The 24,092-nt window shown below is 47.9% G+C and overlaps 1 protein-coding gene across 1 annotated transcript in view; it reads right to left on the reverse strand.

Moving 5' to 3' along the window:
- CHRNA4 (cholinergic receptor nicotinic alpha 4 subunit) overlaps positions 1 to 2,044 on the reverse strand; it is a 119,476-nt gene extending 117,432 nt beyond the window's left edge. Inside the window, exon 1 of the mRNA XM_060230664.1 lies at positions 1,968 to 2,044. Within this exon, the coding sequence (XP_060086647.1) occupies positions 1,968 to 2,028 (61 nt within the window). The 5' untranslated portion in view covers positions 2,029 to 2,044. The remainder of the gene's footprint in view (positions 1 to 1,967) is intronic.
- Positions 2,045 to 24,092: the final 22,048 nt, after the last annotated feature.

Consider the following 24,092-nt stretch of genomic DNA (forward strand, 5'->3'; position numbering starts at 1 on the left):
TCCCTTTCCTTGTGGCTCAAGGCAACTTGATATCAAGACTAAGAAGGTTAAACTCTAGTCTAGGGAAGATAGGCTGGAATCGTAGTTTGTTCAGCTTTCAGTGTGCCAACAGACTCCTGTTTACTTTAAAGATAGTTTCAGAACAGGGGTGGCTAAACTTGCTTAACCTAAGAGCCACCCAGAAGAAACACCAAATGTTCGAAAGCTGCAAGACATGAACGTCAGATGCTTGAGAGCCACAAGGGAGGGAGGGAGGGAGGGAAGGAGGGAGGCAGATAAATAGATGGGTGGAGGGAGGTGGAAAGGAAGCAACTTTAACTTTAAATGCATTCTCCAAGCCGCCAGCTGGCTTGGCTTGGAGAAGTGATTGAAAGAGAGAAATGTCTTCTCCAAGCTGGCTGACGAGGCAGTGGGGGCTTCGAGAGCTACACGACGCATAGGAAAGAGCCACATGTGGCTCCCGAGCCACAGTTTGGCCACCCTTGTTTCAGAAGAAGATGCAGGGCCAGCCCTGCCGCTAGGCAAACTAGGTGATTGCCTAGGGCGCCGACCTTCTGGGGTAGCAATTGGGGCACCCCCATGTGACTCTGTGATGTTATCTGGGGAGGGGGGGGAGGTTGCCAGAAGTTAAGCCTTGCCGAGGGTGCCGGACAGTCTAGGGCCGGCCCTGTGGCTATGTATTGGTGGGCAGTAGAATAGCTAGATCTGATTCCTGCAGCCCCTTAAATATGACCACGATTTGGGAAACAGAAGCAATCAGGAGTCAATGCTCCTTGTGTCAGATCTAACGGCGACGTTTATACCCCCGAAATCTTGTTTGTCTCTAAGGTGCTACAACTGAGTTGTTTAAAGTGTCTCATAGAATTGCTGGAAGTGTAAAGTTAAGGAGAACTCAGGTATCCGCTCCTTGGATGTCAGGTTGCCAACAACCTGGAAGGGCGGGGGGGGGGGGATCTGTTCCTTTAATAGGTTCTTATTGGGATGTAATTTTACCAGGTGACATTATTTCATCTCAGTGCCTTGAAGAGCTCTCCACTGTCCGTTTCCACACATTGCACTTCTGTTAAAAGGGACAGGGTGCTCTCCCCCCCCCACACACACACACAAATTGTTCATACCCTTTCTGGGATGGGATTTCATTTCAACAAGAGAAGCACTTAGCGTGAGCGGAAGGCTACATACATCGCCTGAGCCGCTGAGTAACTGCCAACAGTCCTTACGGAATGGCAGGAAGAGACAGCCAGGAGGGCTAGCAGAATGCCCGTCGGGCTTAGCTCAAGGAGAGACAGGTTCAAATCCCAACATTGCCGATGGCTGTGCAGTCTTTTCCCCTCCAGTCTAACCGACCTTAAGGGTCATCGTGATGATCAAAGGGGAGGAAGAGACTCTGCTAAATTTCCAGGAGGAAGGGGTGGGGTTAAAAAGTGCTAGATCGGGGTGGCCAAATTTACTTAACAGAAGAGCCACATAGAATAAATGTATGATGTTTGAGAGCTGCAAATGAACATCAGATGTTGGAGGGAGGGAGGGAGGGAGGGAGATATATTGACGGAGGGGTGGAAAGAAAGCAACTTTAATTTTAAATGTGTTCTCCAAGTTGCCAGCTGGCTTGGCTTGGAGAAGTGATTTTAAAATGCCTCCTGCAAGCCATCCAATGGGGCAGTGGGGGTTTCAAGAGCCACACAATATGTGTGAAAGAGCCACATGTGGCTCCGGAACTGCAGTTTGGCCATCCGCGTGCTATTATGACTCTGCAAAGGAAGGGGGTTATTACTTTTTTTTTTTTTTTTGGAGGCTGTGCTACGGATGATGGGCAGAGGAAAAGCGATGGTTTTTAGGAGGTGGGGGGACATCCAGAAAGAGGGGGAGCGCCGAGGCTGGCCAGTGAAATTGACAGGGGCAAGTGAAATTGGCACGGGCGAGTGAAATTGACACGAGCGAGGCGAGCGCCGGGCTGGGAAACTTACCAGGGATGAAGTTTGCGCAGAGCAGTAAGAGCAGCCGTTCCTGGAACGCGAGGAAGCCCATGGCGGTGCTCCCGCGACGCAGCAACACCCAGCAGCCCTCTTTTCCCCTCCGGTCAGCGGAGCGACGCCTCCGACTTGGCCCCCCGCTCCGTCCTCGCCTGCTCCGGACTCATCGTCTCCACCGACGTCTCCCTTCTCGCCCCTGTCTCTCTTAAGCCCGCAAAGCCGGCCGCCTCGACTCGCTCTCTTCTTTTGCCGCCGCCGGGCTCGCAGCGCTTGCCAAGCCTTGCTGCTGGCTGGGCCGCCCGATGGCCACTCCCGGGCCGGGACTCCGGAGGCAACGAAACAGCAGCAGCCGCCGGCTCGTCTTCGCCTCCGGCTCCCCGGGGCGCTCTGCAAAGAGAGCGTGCAGGTTTTGCAAGGGCCAGGACTGGGGAGGGGGCGGAGGGGGGGGTCGAGTTTCAGCGGCGCCCCTGCCTTCCTTTCTCTCCCTCGCCTGATGCAGCTTTGCACGGGCTGAGTTCGGGGGCGGCCGGCGGGATCGCTCGGGCTCTGGCCGTGCCGGTTGCCCCCCCCTCCTCTTTCCGAAGTCTCTGTAGGATTGGACGGCGAGAAGGCTCAAATGGAAGGCGCTGGAAAGGCTCTGCCCGGGCCGCTGGGAGCCGAGGAGCGCTGAAGTTATTGTGCTTGTCGGTTTCCTCTGGCGGGATCTCTCTTGTCTTCTTCCTCTGGCGAGCAAGCAAGCAAGCAGGAAGAGGAGGAGGAGGAGGAGAAGGACACTCCACCCCAAAGCACACCCACCCACACCCGGGATGGATGCAAGGATGGAGCTCTGTACTAGGAGCACGGCGCTATTCCCAGCAGCTGCCTCTAAAGAAGTCCCCCCCATAGTCCCCTCCCGTTTATAGACTGGTGGTCCCCACCTCCCCCGCCCCCCCCCCCCCCCCCACGAAATACATTATTGTTGGCTGAGTTTTCAGCAAGCAGTGGATTCACAGATTAACGCGCGTTTGATTGCTCTGAGGCGGAACACCCAGGCTTAGCCCGATCTGGTGAGATCAAGGAAGTTTGAACAGAGTCAGCCCCCTAGCAGATAGATCCCAGTAGGCAGCTGGGCCGGTCTGAAGCCACAGAACAAAGCGGCAGACAAGTGCACCTCTAAGACCAACTACGTTTTGTTCAGGATGGAAGCTTTCCTGCGCTCTTAAGCAGACTTCATCGGACAAAAATGGGAATGGCGAGCAGCAGTTCTTCATAGAAGTGGGCAGTGTGGAATCATGGGGATGTTTTTTAGCAGACGAAAAGATTCACCAATAGGGATCCGTGTTTGTTAGTGTTAGGACAGAACAGGGCTGAAACAACACTGGAGGGCGATAAAAAGCAGACCGCTGTCTGCAGGTGAGGGGATGCCATAAATCTAGGTAACATTCTGGCTTTGTTAGTTTAAATAGAGGGCATGGTTTCTCAAGAGTCAGCCCTGGTTAGTATTTGGATGAGCAAACGCCAAGGAAGCCCAGGGTCACCCCGAAGAGGAAGGAAGCCCTGTTCCTTTAATAGGTTCTGTATTCTGGGTGCTGGCGGGGGGCACAGGGGGAGGGCTTTTAGTGTCCTGGCCCCACTGGTGGACCTCCTGATGGCACTTGGGGGGGAGGGGGTTTGGCCACCGTGTGATACAGAATGCCGGACTGGATGGGCCACTGAGCTGATCCAACATGGCTTCTCTTATGTTCTTATGAAGCAGCAAACCACCTTGGCTCTCCTGTTGTAGCCCAGCTGGCCCGATTTCATCCGGTCTTGTGGCCTGGTCGGTGTTTGGGTGGAAGACCGCCAGGGAAGTCCAGGGTCGCGACGCAGAGGCAGGCAACGGCCAACCCCCTCGGAACGTCTCTTGCCTTGAAAACCTGACGGGCTTGCCGTGAGCTTGTGACAAATTGATAGCAATGTTTTTTTTTTAAATGCATATGACAATATCCCTTTATGAATACACACACAAAGGGAGACAGTCCAAGAACACAAAGTGGCTCTCAGGAGAGAAAACTCTCTCGTTTCAGGTTATGATTTTTAAAAATCTTAATGCATTTTTGTGGTTCTTGCTTTGTTGACATGATAAGTTCCCCTGAGTTCCCTCAGGTAGAAAAGGTAAAGGTAGTTCCCCTGTGCAAGCACCGCTTCATGACAGACCACACGTTGATGTCACACCGTGAGGTTTTCTTCTCAGGCAGGCAACTAATAAATATTTTAAATAAATAAAATATTTTTAGAAAGATTAAGGTTGGGGGTAGCCTTTCCCCACATGTGCCTCAGAGAGCACTACGATCAAGCTCACAAAGCCTTCTAAGGATCCCCGGGCCAAAGGCTGGCCACCACTAGGGCAAGGCCTTTTCGGTGGCGGCCCCTACCCTCTGGAACGCTCTCCCTGGAAACATCAGGGCCCTGCGGGACTTGCCACAATTCCTCAGGGCCTGTAAGACAGTACTGTTCAAGCAGGCCTTCAACACCTAACGGAGGCGTCCGGCACTCCACTAACCCACAGCGTCAATATTTATTCCGACCTTAGACAGAAACTTGAGACGCTTAATAACATCTAAAAATATTACAGAAAACAGCGCTAATCAAGATTTAATAACAACGCCATCAGGGGACCAAAATTGTATATAGTTTAGGGTGGCTTACAACATTGGCCATAATAACAATAAAAGATTGACACATTAGTAATAAAATCACTCAGTTAATAAAACAATTTCAAACGGTTGGTGCTAATAACATTTTGGTATTATCCAGTTACCCTGGCGTCAATATTTCCTGGATTCCTCCTGCTGTTGTAGGTCTTAAGGGTCAGCTGAAAGCAAGCTGGAAGAGTGTGGTCTTACAGGCCTTGCAGAACTGAGTGAGGTCCTGCAGGGCCCTAACCTCTTCCGGCAGCTGGTTCTTCATAGAATCACAGAATCATAGCATCATAGAGTTGGAAGGGACCTCTAGGATCATCTAGTCCAACCCCCTGCACAATGCAGGAAACTCACAAATACCTCCCCCTAAGTTCACAGGATCCTCATTGCTGTCAGATGGCCATCTAGCCTCTGTTTAAAAACCTACAAGGAAGGAGAGCCCACCACCTCCTGAGGAAGCCTTTTCCACTGAGGAACCGCGCTAACGGTCAGGAAGTTCTTCCTAATGTTGAGCCGGAAACTCTTTTGATTTAATTTCAACCCACTGGTTCTGGTCCTACCTTCCGGGGCCACAGAAAACAATTCTACACCATCCTCTATAGGACAGCCCTTCAAGGACTTGAAGATGGTGATCATATCACCTCTCAGCCGCCTCCTCTCCAGGCTAAACATCCCCAGCTCCTTCAACCTATCCTCATAGGAATTGGTCTCCAGACCCCTCACCATCTTCGTCGCCCTCTTCTGGACCCATTCTAGCTTGTCTATATCCTTCCTAAAATGTGGTGCCCAAAACTGAACACAGTACTCCAGGTGAGGTCTTGCCAGAGCAGAGTAAAGCGATACATTCACATCACGTGTTCTGGACACTATACTTCTGCTGATACAGCCCAAAATTGCATTTGCCTACTGGTTCCACCAAAATTGCATTTTCCTACTGGTTCCACCAGTAGGGGCTGCTACTGAGAAGGCCCGATCTCTAGCAGTCGTCAGTCTCGCCTCTCTCTATACGTTAAGATGTTTTAATGGCTTTTATGATTTTATGGTATACTTACTTTTGTGTATTTTAACGTTAGCTGCCCTGAGTCCGATAGGGAAGGGTGGGATATAAATATAATAAACAAATAAAGTCTAGAAGAAATAGTGACAGACTTCACATTTCTGGGATCCAAGATCACTGCAGATGGTGACTGTAGCCATGAAATCAAAAGACATTTGCTCCTTGGGAGGACAGCTATGGCGAACCTGGGCAGTATAATAAAAAGTAGAGGCATCACCCTGACAACAAAAGTCCGTATAGTCAAAGTGATGGTATTCCCAGTAGTAATGTATGGCTGTGAGAGCTGGACCATAAGGAAAGCCGAGCGCAGAAGAATAGATGCTTTGAGATGTGGTGCTGGAGAAGACTCTTGGACTACAAGACGATACAATCAGTCAGTCCTAAGGGAAATCAACCCAGACTGTTCCCTGGAAGGTCAGATGCTGAAGCTGAAGCTCAAATACTTTGGCCGCCCAATGAGAAGGGAGTCCTTCCTGGAGAAGATCCTGATGCTGGGAAAGACAGAAGACAAAAGAAGAAAGGGACGGCAAAAGATGAGATGGCTGGACAGTGTTACCGATGTAACGAATTTGAGCAGACTTCAGAGGATGGTGGAAGATAGGAGGGCCTGGCATGACTTTGTCCATAGTGTCACAAAGAGTCGGACTCAACTGTGCGACTGAACAACACGAAGAATTTTGTTCCGTTTTTGCTAGAGCTGAGTCCACCTCTTCAGGAGCAAGGAATAATCTCTCTCTCTTGGCATTTGGTTTATTTAGGACTCACAGTTTTTAAGACCTGAGCAAGGCAGCTAACAATCGGAGGTTTTGGAGGCCATTAATTCATAGGGTTGAAATGCAGAAGGAACATGGCTGCACTTAGTCTGGTGTAGTGGTTAAGTGCATGGACTCTTATCTGGGAGAACCGGGTTTGATTCCCCACTCCTCCACTTGCAGCTGCTGGAATGGCCTTGGGTCAGCCATAGCTCTCGCAGAGTTGTCCTTGAAACAGCAGCTGCTGTAAGAGCTCTCTCAGTCCCACCTACCTCACAGGGTGTCTGTTGTGGGGGAGGAAGATAAAGGAGATTGTGAGCCGCTCTGAGACTCTGAAATTCAGAGTGGTGGGCGGGATATAAATCCAATATCTTCTTCTTCTTCGTGCCTCAAAAAATGGGCTCTATTCTGCAAAAGTTTGTGCTGGAATAAAATTATTTTTCCTTTTCAGAGTACAGACTTCAGATTGCTTTCGGAGCCACAGACCAATGTGGCTACCGCACTTGAGACTATTTTAAGGCAATGTGTGCTTTTCAGGAATGTTTCTGCATGCAGGAGAGGAACTTCTGAAGCGGTGTCAGCCAGTCACTATTCCTGTAAAGGCTTCCGTTACAAATAATTTTAAACACAGAGACAGAGAACCACAGTGTTGAAAGGGAACTAGTCCAGCCCCCTGCACAGCGCAGGAAAGACACCACTACCTCACAAGATTAGTCTACAAGACACCACTACCTCACAGTTGTTCAAGATTATATCGAATCTCCTACACGCAGAGAAAGAAATGGTGCTCTTGCTATGACTCAATGGTAGAGCATCTGCTTGGCATGCAGAAGGTCCCAGGTTCAATCCCCGGCATCTCCAGAAAAGGTCCAGGCGGGTAGGTGATGTGAAAGACTTCTTCCTGAGACCCTGGAGAGTAGATGAAGCTGCCAGTCTGAGTAGATGATTCTGACTTTAATGGACCAAGGGTCTGATCCAGTGGAAGGCAGCTTCACCTATTCATGTGAGGTGAAAGACCTCCACCTGAGACCTTGTTGAGCCGCTGGCAGTCTGAGTGGACATAATGACTTTGATGGACCAAAAGTCTGATATATTCAAGACACATGGAGAGCCGACAAACAGCCATCTTCTGATGTTACCTCCTAGCACTGGCATTCAGCAGCTTACTGCCTTTGCCTATGGAGGTTCCCTTTACTCACCATGACTAGTAGTTCCCTGGTAGTCATAGCTCAGTAGAAGAGCATCTGCTTGGCATGCAGAAGGTCCCAGGTGTTCATTCTCTGGCATATCCAGTTAAAAGGACCAAGCAGTAGGAGATGTGAAAAACATCAGCCTGAGTCTTTGGAGAGCCACTGTCAGAGTACATATGAACATATGAAGCAACCTTATACTGAATCAGACCCTTGGTCCATCAAAGTCAGTATTGTCTTCTCAGACTGGCAGCGGTTCTCCAGGGTCTCAAGCTGAGGTTTTTCACACCTATTTGCCTGGACCCTTTTTTGGAGATGCCGGGGATTGAACCTGGGACCTTCTGCTTCCCAAGCAGATGCTCTACCACTGAGCCACCATCCCTCCCCTAAGTGAGTAGACAGTACTGACCTTGATAGATTCCCCACTAGCCTTATGCCATTCTCACACTCCTCTTCTCCACAGGGCTTCCGTTGGATTTCATACTCTCTGCCACTCACTTTGCCTTTTTCACGCAGAAACTGGTTTTAGAGGATCTTGTTTGCTGTGCGAAAGAGGCAGAGCGAGTCGCAGCCCCAGGGCGGAAGAGTGTGAAATCTAACCGAAACCCCGCGGAGAAAAGGAGAGTGACAGCAACATAAGGCTAGCAGGGAATTGGCCCAAATGTCTGATTGAGTAGATGGCAGCTTCAGGGATCCACGTGTTCACCGTAAGCATTGCACTTAGAGAACTTCAAGCAGCTTCTCATATACCCTCTTTTATGAGGATACCCAATGAGGACTGATGACACTGGAAATAATGCTAGCACCAAATTGTTTTAAATTGTTTTTAATTAATTGTTTTAATTTTAAATTGCCTGGGCTATCCAGGTGAGGGTGGCGGGTTTTGTTCTATTGGATAACTGCAATTTTATGTAATATGTTCTATTTGTGTAATTTTGTTCCATCGAATAACTGTAACATGATTTTTATTGTGATTTTACTGGCTGTGTTGTGCTCCGCCCTGAGCCCCTACGGGGGAATGGGCGGAATGTATATAAACTGTTAATAATTAGTAATAATAATAATTGTTCATTGTTTAATTTGTTTAATGTTTTGGCTGTTGGAGTTCGGAATTGTAAATGTTTTATCGTTTTATTGTGAGCCGCCCTGAGCGTGCTTCGGCGGGGAGGGTGGGCTATAAATCCAATAAAATAAAATTTAAAATAACATAAAATAAAATTTTAATGCCATGAAAACGAGGCAAGGCATTACCACAACTCCAGCCTTCTGAGATCACCATCATCTCGCCCAGGAGCACAGCCAGCAAATGCCCTCATCTCCTCAGAGGTAAGCAGCTCAGTAAATATCTGGCAAAGCCGAAATGCCAATATTCATTTCATGTCACAGCTGGAGCCCAAATCATTTAAACGTTCAAAAAATACCCAAACTCAAGTCATTTCGGTCGAAACAACCCATCATTTTATCCTAACCCAGGCTTCGTGAGAGGGACTGTGGCCGGGGCTTTTTTGTAGCAGGAACTCCTTTGCATATTAGGCCACACACCCCCTGATGTAGCCAATCCTCTTGGAGTTTACAGTAGGCCCTGTAAGCCCTATCAGCTCCTGGAGGATTGGCTACATCAGGGGTGTGTGACCTAATATAAAAAGTAGTTCCTGCTACAAGAAAAAAAAAAGTCCTGATATTAATACTTAGTAGTAGGGGACATAAACCTCACATGCAAGATGGAGGATCTTGTATTCTCGTGTGTATGTGAGGGGTAGAGGGGGTGCCTGTGGTTACACAGAAGCATCCTCTTTTGAAATCGCTGTTTCATCTCTGAACGCATGAAGCTGCCTATTCCTGAACCAGACCATTGTCCCAGCAGGGCCAGTATTGTCCACTCAAACTGGCAGCAGCTCTCCAGGGTCTCAGGCAGAGGTCTTTCACATCCCCTGCTATCTGATCCTTTTATCTGTAGATGCTGGGGATTGAACCTGGGACCAGTTTGGTGTAGGAGAGCCGGTTTGGTGTAGTGGTTAAGTGTGTGGACTCTTATGTGGGAGAACCGGGTTTGATTCCCCACTCCTCCACTTGCACCTGCTGGAATGGCCTTGGGTCAGCCATAGCTCTGGCGGAGGTTGTCCTTGAAAGGGCAGCTGCTGTGAGAGCCCTCTCCAGCCCCACCCACCTCACAGGGTGACTGTTGTGGGGGAGGAAGGGAAAGGAGATTGTAGGCCGCTCTCTGTCCTTGAAAGGGCAGCAGCTGTGAGAGCCCTCCCCAGCCCCACCCACCTCACAGGGTGACTGTTGTGGGGGAGGAAGGTCAAGGAGATTGTGAGCCGCTCTGAGACTCTTTGGAGTGGAGGGCGGGATATAAATCCAATATCTTCTTCTTCTTCTTCTTCTGCAAGCCATTTATATGGGCTTGAGGTATCATTCTGGGACATCTCATGGGAATGAAATAGGAGCCATATTGGACAGGCCAATGACCCATCCAGTCCAACATTATGCGTTACACAGTGGCCAAAACTCAGGGACGAGGAGGAGGATGATGATGACAACAACGACAACAACAAGGATGAGGAGGACACGGAGGAGATTGGATTTATACCCTGCTCTTCACTCAGAGTCTCAGAGCAACTTACAATCTCCTTCCCTTTGTCTCCCACTGTGAAGTAGGCAGGGGCTGAGAGAGCTCTGTCAGAACTGCTCTTGAGAGAACAGCTCTGACAGAACTATTGTGGCTGGCCCAAGGTCACCCAGCAGCTGCATGTGGAGGAGTGGGGAATCAAACCTGGCTCTCCCAGATTAGAGTCTGTGCTCTTAACCGCTACGCCAAACTGGCTCTCTACCATCAGAAGGTGCAGCGGCAGGGCCTGACCTGAACACCAGAAGCCCTCCCACTCTTGCCTCTCTTAAGCACCAAGAATATAGAGCATCACTGCCCCACCCAGAGCGTTCCCTCTTTCCGTTGCAGCTAATAGCCACTCGTGGACCTCTGCTCCACATGTTTATCCTTCAAGGTATCTATGCTTGTAGCTGCCACCACTTCCTGCGGCCTTGAATTCCACATGGCCATTACTCTTCAGGTGAAGTCCCTCCCCAGCTGGAGGCTGGGACCCTTCGTTGGGGCACCTTTGCAGAAGACCCACCCCAAAATGCAGCTTTTCAATGGTGATGATGATGATATTGGATTTATATCCCACTCTCCACTCTGAATCTCAGAGTCAGAGTGGCTCACAATCTCCTTTACCTTCCCCCTCCAAAAGAGACACCCTGTGAGGTAGGTGGGGTTGAGAGAGCTCTCCCAGATACTGCCCTTTCAAGGAGAACTCTGCAAGAGCTATGGCCAACCCAAGGCCATTCCTGCAACTGCAAGTGGAGGAGAGGGGAATCAAACCCGGTTCTGTCAAACCCGAGAGCCAGTTTGGTGTAGTGGTTATGTGTATGGACTCTTATTTGGGAGAACCGGGTTTAATTCCCCACTCCTCCACTTGCAGCTGCTGGAATGGCCTTGGGTCAGCCATAACTATTGCAGGAGTTGTCCTTGAAAGGGCAGCTGTTGTGAGAGCACTCTCAGTCCCACCCACCTCACCGGGTGTCTGTTGTGGGGGGAGAAGATACAGGAGATTGTAAGCCGCTCTGAGTCTCTGATTCAGAGAGAAGGGCAGGGTATAAATCTGCAGTCTTCTTCTTCTCCCAGATAAGAGTCTGCACACTTAACTACTACACCAAACTGGTTCTCCACACCAAATGGGCTTTATCTGCAGTCCTCTAGTTCCTCTATCTCCAAGCCTTCTGCAGGCCATCAAAACCTTTTATTTTTTACATCCCCCAAAGCCTTTTAAAATGAAATTCCAACAGTGGTTATCGATTGCGTTTTTATCGCTGCAAAATTGTTCTCAGCGTCTTGATTTTTTTTTAAAAAAAAAGGATAATTAAGTTTGTGTCGTCCTGTGCGGAGAGTAATCCTCTCTGGGCAGCTTGCTGAGCCATAAAGGCATCCTACAAATCACCCAATGAAATGAAAGAACGAGCCTTGATTAGTCATTAAGCCTGGAAAGCGAGATGATTTTTTGGTATGCGTCCTTGCTTTGTAAATCGAAAGACATCATTGGACCAGGGGGGATTTTCTCAAGGAAAGACTTAGAGCATACAGGAATGAAGTCGGTCCACTACCCGGGTGTACGCGTCCATAATCGTTTATGTAATGCCTAGCTCCGACGGAAGAAAACAAAAGCAATGACTACTGGATAATTTGTTGTCGTTCAGTCATACAGTCGAGTCCGACTCTTTGCAACCCCATGGACCAAGTCACGCCAGGCCCTCCTGTCTTCCACCATCCTCCGAAGTCCACTCAAATTCATGTTAGTTACATCAGTAATGCTGTCCAGCCATCTCCTCTTTTGCTGTCCCCTTCTTCTTTTGTCTTCTGTCTTTCCCAGCATCAGGGTCTTCTCCAGCGAGTGCTCCCTTCTCATTGGGTTGTATTTGAGCTTCAGCTTCAGCATCTGACCTTCCAGGGAACAGTCAGGGTGAATTTCCCTTAGGATGGACTGATTTGATCTTCTTGCCGTCCAAGGGACTCTCAAGAGTCTTCTCCAGCACCTCAACTCGAAAGCATCTGTTCTTCTGCGCTCAGCTGCCATTAGAGTGGCGTTGTCTGCATATCTGAGGTAATTACACAGCTTTAAAGATGACAATGAAAGAGCCCCATGGCGCAGAGTGGTAAAACTGCAGTACTGCAATCGGAGCCTTCTGCTCACAACCTGAGTTCGATCCCAGTGGAAGCTGGTTCAGGTAGCTGGCTCCAGCCTTCCATCCTTCTGCGGTCAGTAAAATGAGTACCCAGTTTGCTGGGGGGAAAGTGTAGATGACTGGGGAAGGCAATGGTAAACCACCCCGTAAAAGGTCTGCCGTGAAAACGTTGTGAAAGCAACGTCACCCCAGAGTCGAAAAAGACTGGAGCTTGCACAGGGGGCTACCTTTAACTTTAAAGATGGCAATGAAGAAATTGAAATAGTTCAAGATTTTCTGTTCCTCGGCTCCGGCATCAACTAAAAGGGAGAGGGCACCCAAGAAATCAGAAGGAGGCGAGGGGTGCGATCACACGAGAGAATTAGCTCAACGTGGCCATGCCTCCCATTCAGATTAAAGAGGTTCAATCACACATGATCATGTGGCTTCCAAGCCACACCCATTCTTACCCCGTCTCCAGATGCTTCCTATTCGGATTAAATAGCCACCGGGATCTTCCTGGTAGTCTCCCCCTGAGTCTGCATATTCAGTTGCCATCTGATCGTCCCAGCACGACTCATAAATGGAAGAGCAGTGTGATCATGCCAAGTCAGTTCTGGTGTGCTCAGTTCTCCCCACCCCCAACCCTGCTCTGAGGAGCGTCCGTGTGCTTCTCTGCTCAAGCGCATGCACCGGAGGGACCTTTAAAAAAATGCAACCCTTTCCATGGTGGGTCCAGGGGTGGAATTCTAGCAGGAGCTCCTTTGCACATTAGGCCCACACACCCATGATGTAGCCAATCCTCCACGAGCTTAAACAGCACTTTTTTGTAAGTTCTTGGAGGATTGGCTACATTGGGGTGTGTGGCCTAATATGCAAAGGAGCTGGCTGCATCCATGGTTGAGATGCACCAGCAGTGTGAATGGCCAACCACGGACCACAGTCGTGATCCTGCCGCTTCAATGGCGGCTGCCTGATTGCCAGAAATGGGCCAAATTGTGTTCATGAGTTCTGGCACCTCTTTTTCTACTAAATGAGCCCTGTGATTATGTGTGCTTGCACCCGGAAGCTTATATCCAGAATTAAAACCACGTTGGTCTTAAAGGTACCAGTGGACTCCAGCTTTGTTCTGTTGTGGCTTCCAGACAGGGCAGCCTCCCTGCTTTAGGAAATTCCTGGAGATTGGGGGATGGAGCCTGAGGAGGATGAAGTTTGGGAGAGGAGGTCTCTCTCTCTCTCTCGGCTTGGCTTCGCGAACGAAGATTTAAGAAGGGTGCAATAGTCCACGTTTGCTGCAGGCTCGCTGGTGGCTGACAAGACCAATGTGGGACAGGCAGGTCCGGCCACAGCGGCTGCAGGGAAAAGTCTGATTTAGGGTTGGTCCTGTAGCAGTGCGATTCTTCCTCAATCTCCTTTTGTCCTCAAGACAGCTATGCGTGTGTTCTCAAAGGAAGAGACAGCCTGGTGGATGGTGTGCCTCCATGCTTTGCAATCTGAGGCTAGGTCAGACCACTGGTGATGGTTGATGTGACAGGTGCTAAGGGATTTCTTCAAGGAGTCCTTGTACCTCTTCTTTGGTGCCCCTCTATTTCGATGGCCGGTGGAGAGTTCGCCATACAGGGCAATCTTGGGAAGGCGGGTGGTTTTCCATCCTAGAAATATGCCCTGCCCAGCGCAGCTGCGTCTTCAACAGCAGTGCCTCGATGCTGGTAACCTCTGCCCGCTTGAGGACTTCAGTGTTGGTCACAAAGTCACTCCAGTGGATGTTGAGGATGGTGCGAAGGCAGATGACGCCATAGAGTCCACCTTGCCAAGCAGCCTTTTTTCTCTCCAGGCGAGCTGATCTCTGTTCTCTGGAAGAAGAAGAAGAAGAAGAAGAAGAAGAAGAAGAAGAAGAAGAAGAAGAAGAAGAAGAAGAAGAAGAAGAAGAAGAAGAAGAAGAAGAAGAAGAAGAAGAAGAAGAAGAAGAAGAAGAAGAAGAAGAAGAAGACGATGACGACGACGACGATGACGATGACGATGACGATGACGATGATGATGAATAAGAAGGCAGTGGTGGTGGTGGTGCTGTTGCTGCTGCTGCTACTGATGATATTGGATTTGTATCCCATCCTATACTCTGAAAAGAGCCCCTGGCAAAGAGCGTAAAAGCTGCAGTACTGCAGTCCTAAGCTCTGCTCACCTGAGTTTGATCTCCGGCAGAGTTCGATCCCCGGCGGAAGCTGGGTTTTCAGGTAGCTGGCTCGAGGTTGACTCAGCCTTCCATCCTTCCGAGGTTGGTCAAATGAGTACCCAGCTTGCTGGGGGGAAAGTGTAGATGACTGGGGAAGGCAATGGCAAACCACCCTGTAAAAAGTCTGCCACGAAAACGTGAAAAGCAATATCACCCCAGAGTCAGAAACGACTGGTGCTTGCACAGGGGACCTTTCCCTTTCCCTTTTTCCTAAACTCTGGATCTCATAGTCTCAGAGTGATCACAATCTCCTTTACCTTCCCCCCCCCACACACACACAACAGACACCCTGTGAGGTAGGTGGGGCTGAGAGAGCTCTTACAGCAGGACAACTCCTACAAGAGCTATGGCTGACCCAAGGCCATTCCAGCAGTTGCAATTCCAGGAGCTCTCCAGGCCCCACCTGGAGGCTGGCAACCCTACACATCGAACAGAAGGAGGGGGAGAGATCACATCTGCCTCTGGCCTGCATAGCCTTGATGGGCCTTCCACGGCGTGAACATCTTGGATTTTCTGGCTTCCACGCCACTCTTCAGCAACCGGCAAGATAGGAGAGAGATTCCCTTGGGAGGAGTGTGTTTTCTCATCCCTCGATATGCGCAGCCTAAATTCTCTGCTTTGCGCCGAGAAATTTCACACTGCCTCTAAAGAAGCCAAGATCTATTTGGGGGAGGAAAAGGAGGGAGGAAATAGTGATCTAATTCTCAAGCAATAAAGGTTTTTTCTTCCAGCTTGCTAGGAAGGCACACATCAATGGCTGCTCGAGGTCCCACCTATTATACGCGCCCCATTGTTTCCCACTAATGCATGCGATGATGTTGCCTATATATTCAGCCTCTCTAATGGGCTGGAGATGGAGGAAATGAGTGAATGCTCCGCAGGCTTTTTTTTAACTCCCTCCACCTCACTGAAGTTGGGTTCAGCGCTTCGGAGCTGGTTACCTAGGGAACAGGTAGCGGTTGGGACCAGAGGTGCCTCGGGGGTTATCCGGAGGGCCATAAGCGGCAGATGCTGGCATGCGGCATCCTCCTGTGAAAACAGGCAGAAATTCAGGCTGCAGGGAGATTAAAGGGGATTTCTTTTCCCCCCCGGGTTTTGTGCTTGCTTCTTGGAAGGATAAGAGCCCTGTGGCGCAGAGTGGTCAAGCTGCAGTACTGCAGTCGGAGCCCTCTGCTCACGACCTGAGTTTGATTCCAGCGGAAGCTGGTTCAGGTAGCCGGCTCGAGGTTGACTCAGCCTTCCATCCTTCCGAGGTCGGTAAAATGAGGAACCAGCTTGCTGGGAGGAAAGTGTAGATGACTGGGGAAGGCAATGGCAAACCACCCCGTAAAAAGTCTGCCGTGAAAACGTTGTGAAAGCTGCATCACTCCAGAGTCGGAAACGACTGGTGCTTGCACAGGGGACCTTTCCTTTCCTTAGAAGGAAGCGATTAGGCGTGTGGTGGGGTAGGTTTGGCCGGAGGGGGAATTGAGGGGCCACAAAGAAGTTGTCAAATAGTGGCCTGCAAAAAAGTGTGAGAGAGATCCCCCAAGAGAGACTGAAGAAACTTCCAATATTGACAACCAGGGCCTTTTTGTGTGTGTGTAGCAGGAGCTCCTTTGCATATTAGGCCCCACCCTCGATGTAGCCAATCCCCCAAGAGGTTACAGGGCTTTTCGTACAGGGCCTACTGTAAGCTCCGGAAGGATTGGCTACATCAGGGGTGTGCGGCCTAATATGCAAAGGAGGCCCTGCTACAAAAAGAAGTCCTACTGACAACGTCTTTGCAGCTTACTTTCAGTCGTCGACTGGTTAGCACAATTGTTTATTTATTTCAGTTGATTTAAACCCTGCCTCTCCTGTGAACAGCTGGGGGGGGGGCAAAGTATGTGTAAGGTTGCCAGCCTCCAGTTGGGGCCCAGAGATTGTGGGGAGGGGCTGTGGTTCAATTGGGAGAGCATCTGGTTGGCACACAGAAGGTCACAGGTTCAAGCCCCCGCATCTCCTGTTAAAAAGACCAGGCAGCAGGTTCCAACATGTGCTGATATACTATAACATTGCTTTGAATGCACCGTTTCTTTTAATGTGTATGCTCGTTAAGCTAAGATTTAAGAATTTACATGTTACAATGTCCCTCTAAGACCAGAATTTATTCATCTTGATTTATGGTTAGATTTGTCCTGTTCCGAACCAAAGTAAACCTCTGATTTCTACATTTTTGGTAGCTGCAAAAATGGTGATAGCTTTATATTGGAAATGGCCAGGCCCTCTTCTGATTAAGCCATGGTCAGTGTTCCCTCTAAACTGATTTTTAGCCCCCAGCTCACACCTTTTTGTCCTCGCTCAGGAAGGATGACCCCAGAACACAATAATGTATGCAGCAGCTCACAACTTCAATGCCGGTAGTTCACAAAGTAGAATTTTTGCTCACAAGTCTCTGCAGCTTAGAGGGAACATTGGTCATGCTACGCAAAAATCTAGGAGATCTATGCAATGGATAAGATCTCAGATTATATTGCTTCTACAGAAAACTCCAGCTCCCCCAAAAACCTATTATATAAATGGCTTCCTTTTCTCGCATCTTCTTTCAATCAGCAGTATATGGCTAGTACATTTATCCCTAGTTGGTTTTATGATGTTATTAACTTCATGTGATGCAGGCCTCATTTTCGGCAGGAGCTCACAGGAGTGGAGCTCCGGAACCTCTAAACTTGATTATGCTCTTTCTTTCTTTACCCCCCCCCCCCAAAAAAAAAGAAAAATACTTGCTTCTGGTCTCCATTGTTCAAACCCCCTGTGAGAATTTTGCTGAACTCTAACTTTGACAAACTTTCTAATATTTTTCTCCACAGGAAATGGGAAAATAACCAAAACATATCAAGTCTGACTGATGGAAATCTTCCTCATGCCACTGTGGCCACACAGGAGAAAGTAATTTAAAAAGTATGATGGAGGTAAGGTTTTATTCTGACAATTATAATTCAAGAAGCATTTTAAGGTAGATGCTGAGCTGATAGAATTTAGTACACCTTCTGGTGCCCTTAATCAGGCTAAAAGTAGCCTGGGGACGTGGCACTGTATCATCTAGGGAAATAACACAGGGGAGATGAATTTAGCAAAGAAAAGCTTCCCAGCTAGGGTTGCCAGGTCCGACTCAAGAAATATCTGGGGACTTTGGGGGTGGAGCCAGGAGCAAGAGTGTGACAAGCACAACTAAACTCCAAAATATATTCTAAGGAGACCAGTGGTCGAGGGACAGTGACTCAGTGGTAGAGCAACTGCTTGGTAAGCAGAAGGTCCCAGGTTCAATCCCCAGCATCTCCAACTCAAAAGGGTTCAGGCAAATAGGCATAAAAAACCTCTGCCTGAGACCCTGGAGAGTGGCTGCCAGTCTGAGTAGACAATACTGACTTTGATGGACCGAGGGTCTGATTCAATAGAAGGCAGCTTCATATATTCAGGTACACAGGGTCATCCTCCAATCATGGCATGTATGGAGAAGGAGCTTGACTCAGCATTCCAGCTTCACCGTCTTCATGAACTGAAATGTCCACAGATACCTGCTGCTTGCTGTGCTGGAAGGAGCCATGGCTCAGCGGAACAGCCTCTGCTTTGTATGCAGCAAGTCCCAGGTTCAGTCCCAGGCATCTCCAGTTGAAAGGACCAGGCAACAAGTGTTATGATAGACCTCCATCTGAGACCCTGAAGAGCTGATGCCAGTCTGATACTGATCTTGATGGACCAGCGATTTGATACAGTAGAAGGCAGCTACATGAGTCAGTCACAAGTTCTCACAGAGCTGCTCCTCTCAAGAGCAGTTTCTGTCAGAGCTCTCTCAGCCCCACCTACCTCACAGGCAGGGTTCCCTCTAAACTGAGTTAGTGTGAGCTAGCTCACCGGGGGATGTTTTTGGCGCACACATTTTTGTCTCAGCTCAGAAAAAAAATGGCCCCAGAGCAAACTAATTTATGCAGTAGCTCACAACTTTGATGCCAATAGCTCACAAAGTAGAATTTTAGCTCACAAGATGCCACAACTTAGAGGGAGCATAGTTCACAGTGTATCTGTTGTGGGTAGGAGGAAGGGAAAGGAGATTGTGAACCCCTGTGAAAATCCTTTGGGTAGTGAAGAGCGTGTGTGTGGGGGGCCATATATGTAATGACAGCTGATATTTATTTACTTACTTGCACCACTTGTATATTTCTCTCCACTGGAGACCCGAGGTGGCTTACATAATTCTCCTCTCCTTCATTTTATGTTCACAATAACAACCCTGTGAGGTAGGATAGGCTGAACCAGGGTTTTTGTGGTAGAAGAAGCCCAGCAGCGGCTCATTTGCATATTAGGCCACACCCCCTGACATCACCATTGTTTCACACAGGGCTTTTTGTAGACCAAGTCCAGCAGAAACTCATTTGCATATTAGGCCACACACCCCGATGCCAAGCCAGCCGGAATTGCGTCCCTGTGCATTCTTGCTCAAAAAGCCCTGGGCTGAATGTATATTAAGGCCACCCTGAATACTTCCGTGGCAGGGTGGGGATTTCAGCCCTTGGAATCTCAGATCTTCGTCTGACGCTTCAACCACTACAGTGCAGCGGCTCTGCCCATCTGTTTCCAAAGTTGAATCCATGCTTGAGAGGAAATAGAGGAATTAACAGACTCGACATTGTTTGCCAGGCGATGGTGGACTCTCACCCTCATTCTCCAATCCCCAGGGGTGGAATTCTAGCAGGAGCTCCTTTGTATATTAGGTCACAGACCCCTGATGTAGCCAATCCTCCAAGAGCATACAAGGCTCTTTTTTGTAAGCTCTTGGAAGATTGGCTACATCAAGGGTGTGTGGCCTAATATGCAAAGAAGCACCTGCTAGAATTCCACCCCTGCCAATTCCGACATGTTTATCGCCTTTGCTGTTTTCCCACACAACTGAAGCTATCCAGACAAAAACTTGTTATTCTTTCAGTTTGTTAATTTCACTATTTTGCTCCTGGATTCTAACTTTGTACTATTTTTTGTGCTTAACTGTGGCCCACCACTGATGTTCCCTCTCAGCCGTGGGGCCTTGTGAGCAAAACATTCAACTTTGCGAGCTACTGGCATTAAAGTTGTGAGCAAGCAACATGGCTGCTGCATAAATAAGTTTGCTCTGGGGCCATTTTTCCTGAGCTAAGACAAAAATGTGTGAGCTGGAGGCTAAAAAAACTGAGCTAGCTCACACTAACTCAGCTTAGAGGGAACACTGCCCACCAGCTATATGTAGCACTGCTCAGTATACTCCATTTCATTGTCTGATGAAGTATGCATGCAAAAGCTTACATTCGGAATAAAACTTTGTTGGTCTTAAAGGTGCTACTGGACTCACACTTTGTTCTTCAGTTTCCAAAGAGATAGCAGCTCTCTCTGGCTGTTTCAGCTTCAGAAAATGGCCAGGCGAGGGGTGGCTGTGCAGTTTGATGTAGTGGTTAAGTGTGCAGACTCTTATCTGGGAGAACCAGGTTTGATTCCCCGCTCCTCCACTTGCAGCTGCCGGAATGGCCTTGGGTCAGCCATAGCTGTCACAGGAGTTGTCCTTGAAAGGACAGCTGCTGCGAGAGCCCTCTCAGCCCCACCCACTTCACAGGGTGTGGGGGGAGAAGATATAAGGGATTGTAAGCCACTCTGAAGAGTGGGGTATATATCTGCAATCTTCTTCTTCTTCAGTGTCAGAATGTAGTCCACCCATGATTGGAAGATATGCATGTGCTACAAAAAGTCCTTATTGCAAGGGGTGTGGGGGGAGAAGATATAAGGGATTGTAAGCCACTCTGAAGAGTGGGGTATAAATCTGCAATCTTCTTCTTCTTCAGTATCAGAATGTAGTCCACCCATGATTGGGAGATATGCATGTGCTACACAAAGTCCTTATTGCAGGGGATGTGGGGGGAGAAGATATAAGGGATTGTAAGCCACTCTGAAGAGTGGGGTATAAATCTGCAATCTTCTTCTTCTTCAGTATCAGAATGTAGTCCACCCATGATTGGGAGATATGCATGTGCTACAAAAAGTCCTTATTGCAGCCATGAGGATTTTTTGTATCATGTGGCACAATAAGACATGCAGAGAGAACACGTTACAGATAGAGACCAAGCCAAGGTGAGCTCAAAGGACTTGCTGAATCCACAGCTCAGCTGAGAAGCTGAGCAGAGGATTTCCGGCGCAAAGCTCACAATCTAACCCAAAATCTACAGTACTCCCTTCTCATCATAGATATTGTCACGTTCTATCAATTTCCAACGAAGACCTAAACTGTCACAGCTTCTTCAATAAATCTGGCACGCAAGGGTTGGCTTTGGGTTAATCCAATAAATAATTTTTGATTTTAAAAAATGGAATTCCCCCCGGGGGACATCCATCACGGGTTGTCATTCTGTAGCAGGGCAGGATTTAATCTCCTTTCCTTCCCCTTCCCCCTCCGTAAGACGATAGCACCAGGAGCGGTGGAGAAACGTATTTTACAGTCCCTCTGCTACCTTGAAATGACCTTGCTAAAGCTCAGCTGAGAGTTCTTTCCAGCATCCTTGGTCCCTAGCAGAATTTCCCATCAGCCCCATGCATCATGGGGGCATCAGTTTCAGCACTAGGTCCTCTCAGGGGTCAAGGGAAGAGACTTGACCTAGCTCTTTGAAACTAGGCAACTTGTGTGTTTTTTCTTCAAAGAGAAGTTTCTAGAAACACTCAGATATCTAGTACTGGGGGGAGAGAATGTCCTTCTAGTTTGGTCTCATATTTATTCATCCCATGCCAGGCGATTCCAAAATGCTTTCAGTCGAATCAATCCTATTCCAGCAATTTGGGGGGAAATCAAGTATCTTCTTGAAAGGTTTTTATTCAGTAGTGTTCAGAGCTTTTGGCCTTTCCTCTCCCATCAGCATTCGTGTAAATTTATTTTTTCAACGAGTGTCTCGAGTTATGAGGGTTATGCTCCCCTCAGTTTCTTGAAGACTCAAAGCCCCAATTTCATGTTCATTGCATGCAACTTTGTGGCATAGGCAGGGCTTTTTTTGTAGAAAAAGCCCAGCAGAAACTCATTTGCATATTAGGTCACACCCCATGGTGGCAGCATTGTTTCACACAGGGGTTTTTTTGTAGAAAAAGCCCAGCAAGAACTCATTTGCATTTTAGGCTACACACCCTGGTGGCAACATTGTTTCACACAGGGGTTTTTTTGGTAGAAAAAGCCCAGCAGGAACTCATTTGCATTTTAGGCCACACCCCCTGGTGGCACCATTGTTTCACACAGAAACTTTTTGTAGAAAAAGCCCAGCCGAAACTCATTTGCATTTTAGGCCACACCCCTGACATCAAGCCAGCCGGAACTGCATTCCTGTGTGATCCTGCTTGAAAAAAGCCCTTGGGCATCTGATGAAAAGTCCCTGGCAATGTTCAGAAATGTTAGCGAAGTTGTCGTTTGGCTTGACAAATAATAAATTCTAGGAGGGGAGGTCAATTTTTTCCCCACTTATCACTGCCAGTAGATAATCCATTAGGTCTACTTACCCACTCAGAGCAAAGAATTATTAGCTACCAGCCTCAATTTCCAGTCCCTGAAGAATTGAGAAGCAAGAGAAAAAAATGGTTTCCACATAGTGATGCCCTAGGAATTTTTCCTGATCTCTATGATAAAAAACATAGAAACCAGGGGAGGTAGCCTAGAGAGTCACCTGGAAGTGCCATCATATCCTCCCCAAGCTCCACAATCCCTGGGTATCACCTCCGAAATCTCCTGGTATTATTTGGGAACCACTTCATACATGTACAAAGCTTCTTCTTCCTATTTTACTTGAAATGCAGTTAAAAATATCAATAAAACATTGATAGACAACTTCTCCATGAATCTAATTCCCTTTTAACATTGGTTCTTTTAATAACCCTGATGGACCGACAGTCTGATGAACTGTGAGACATATCCATGCAGGCTGCTCCTAAAACTTACGCAGCATCAGGGGATGCATTCACTTCTCTTCACTTCTAAAGATTTGTCTTACCAGTTTACTCGGCATCTCAAAGAAAGCAGGGGGCGTTTGTATTTTATACACACAGACAGTGAGACGGGGTTTCTGGTTAATCATGTTTTGATGTGCCTGAAAAGACCTCAGAACTTCAAACAACTGCCTTGGCTTGACAAACGCATCGGAGCATTGTACCAATAAAGAACCCGAGAAGGTGTGAAATATTTTTCCCCTTTGGATTGCGAATAAGAATTCAGAACTCTAGCTCCGCCAACCCTTGACCTTCATGCTCAGCTGTGTGAAGGATTAAAGATCAGCGCAATCATTACACGGGGAGCTCATGGTGTTGATTTACTAAGCTTTGTATCGATTCTTAAGGACATGTTTTGATCATTAGGAAAAGAGCCATTTGTCACCCGGAACGTCTTGGGCGCCTTGTGTGGGAAGCTTTGTTTGCAGGGATATGGGATTTGTCATGCATACTGGAGCATCGATCAGAGATAATTAGTCTAGTACCTTTTCCTTCCGCCTGGGTAGCAGATGTGAGCATCACGCACATTTGATACATGCAGAGAATGAGCAAGAAATAATAAACCCAAGGAGCATCGCGTGGTTTGAAAACATTCGCTCTGGTCTACATACAGCTCTTCTGTATAAGAACATAAGAGAAGCCATGTTGGATCAGGTCAATGGCCCATCCAGTCCAACACTCTGTGTCACACAGTGGCCAATATATATATATATATATATATATATATATATATATATATATATATATATATATATATATATATATATATATATATATATATATATATATATATATATATATATATATATTCCAAATAAGACTGCACCATCGATTTATACAGGGGCATTATGATACTGGCTGATTTGTTTTCAGTTCCCTTCCTAATAATTCCCAGCATGGCGTTGGCCTTTGTTATTGCAATCGCACACTGTCTTGACATTTTCAGTGAGTTATCTACCATGACCCCAAGATCTCTCTCTTGGTCAGTTTCTGCCAGTTCACACCCCATCAATTTGTATTTGTAGCTGGGATTCTTGGCCCTAATGTGCATTACTTTTCACTTGGCCACATTGAACCTCATCTGCCACGTTGACGCCCACTCACACAGTCTCAACAGATCCCTTTGGAGTTCCTCAGAGTCCTCTCTGGTTCTCACCACCCTGAACAATTTAGTATCATCTGCAAACTTGGCCACTTCACTGCTCGCTCCCAACTCCAAATCATTTATGAACAAGTTAAAGAGCATGGGACCCAGTACCGAGCCCTGTGGCACCCCACTGCTTACCGTCCTCCACTGCGAAGACTGCCCATTTATACTCACCCTCTGCTTCCTATTAATTAGCCAGTTTTTGATCCACAAGAGGACCTGTCTGTTTACTCCATGACTCTCGAGCTTTCTAATGAGCCTTTGATGAGGAACTTTATCAAAAGCTTTCTGGAAATCAAGGTAAACAACATCTATTGGGTCTCCTTTGTCCACATGTTTGTTCACCCCCTTAAAGAAATGCAA

The sequence above is a fragment of the Heteronotia binoei genome, chromosome 2 (assembly GCF_032191835.1).
Source record: "Heteronotia binoei isolate CCM8104 ecotype False Entrance Well chromosome 2, APGP_CSIRO_Hbin_v1, whole genome shotgun sequence".
Taxonomy (NCBI): Eukaryota; Metazoa; Chordata; class Lepidosauria; order Squamata; family Gekkonidae; genus Heteronotia; species Heteronotia binoei.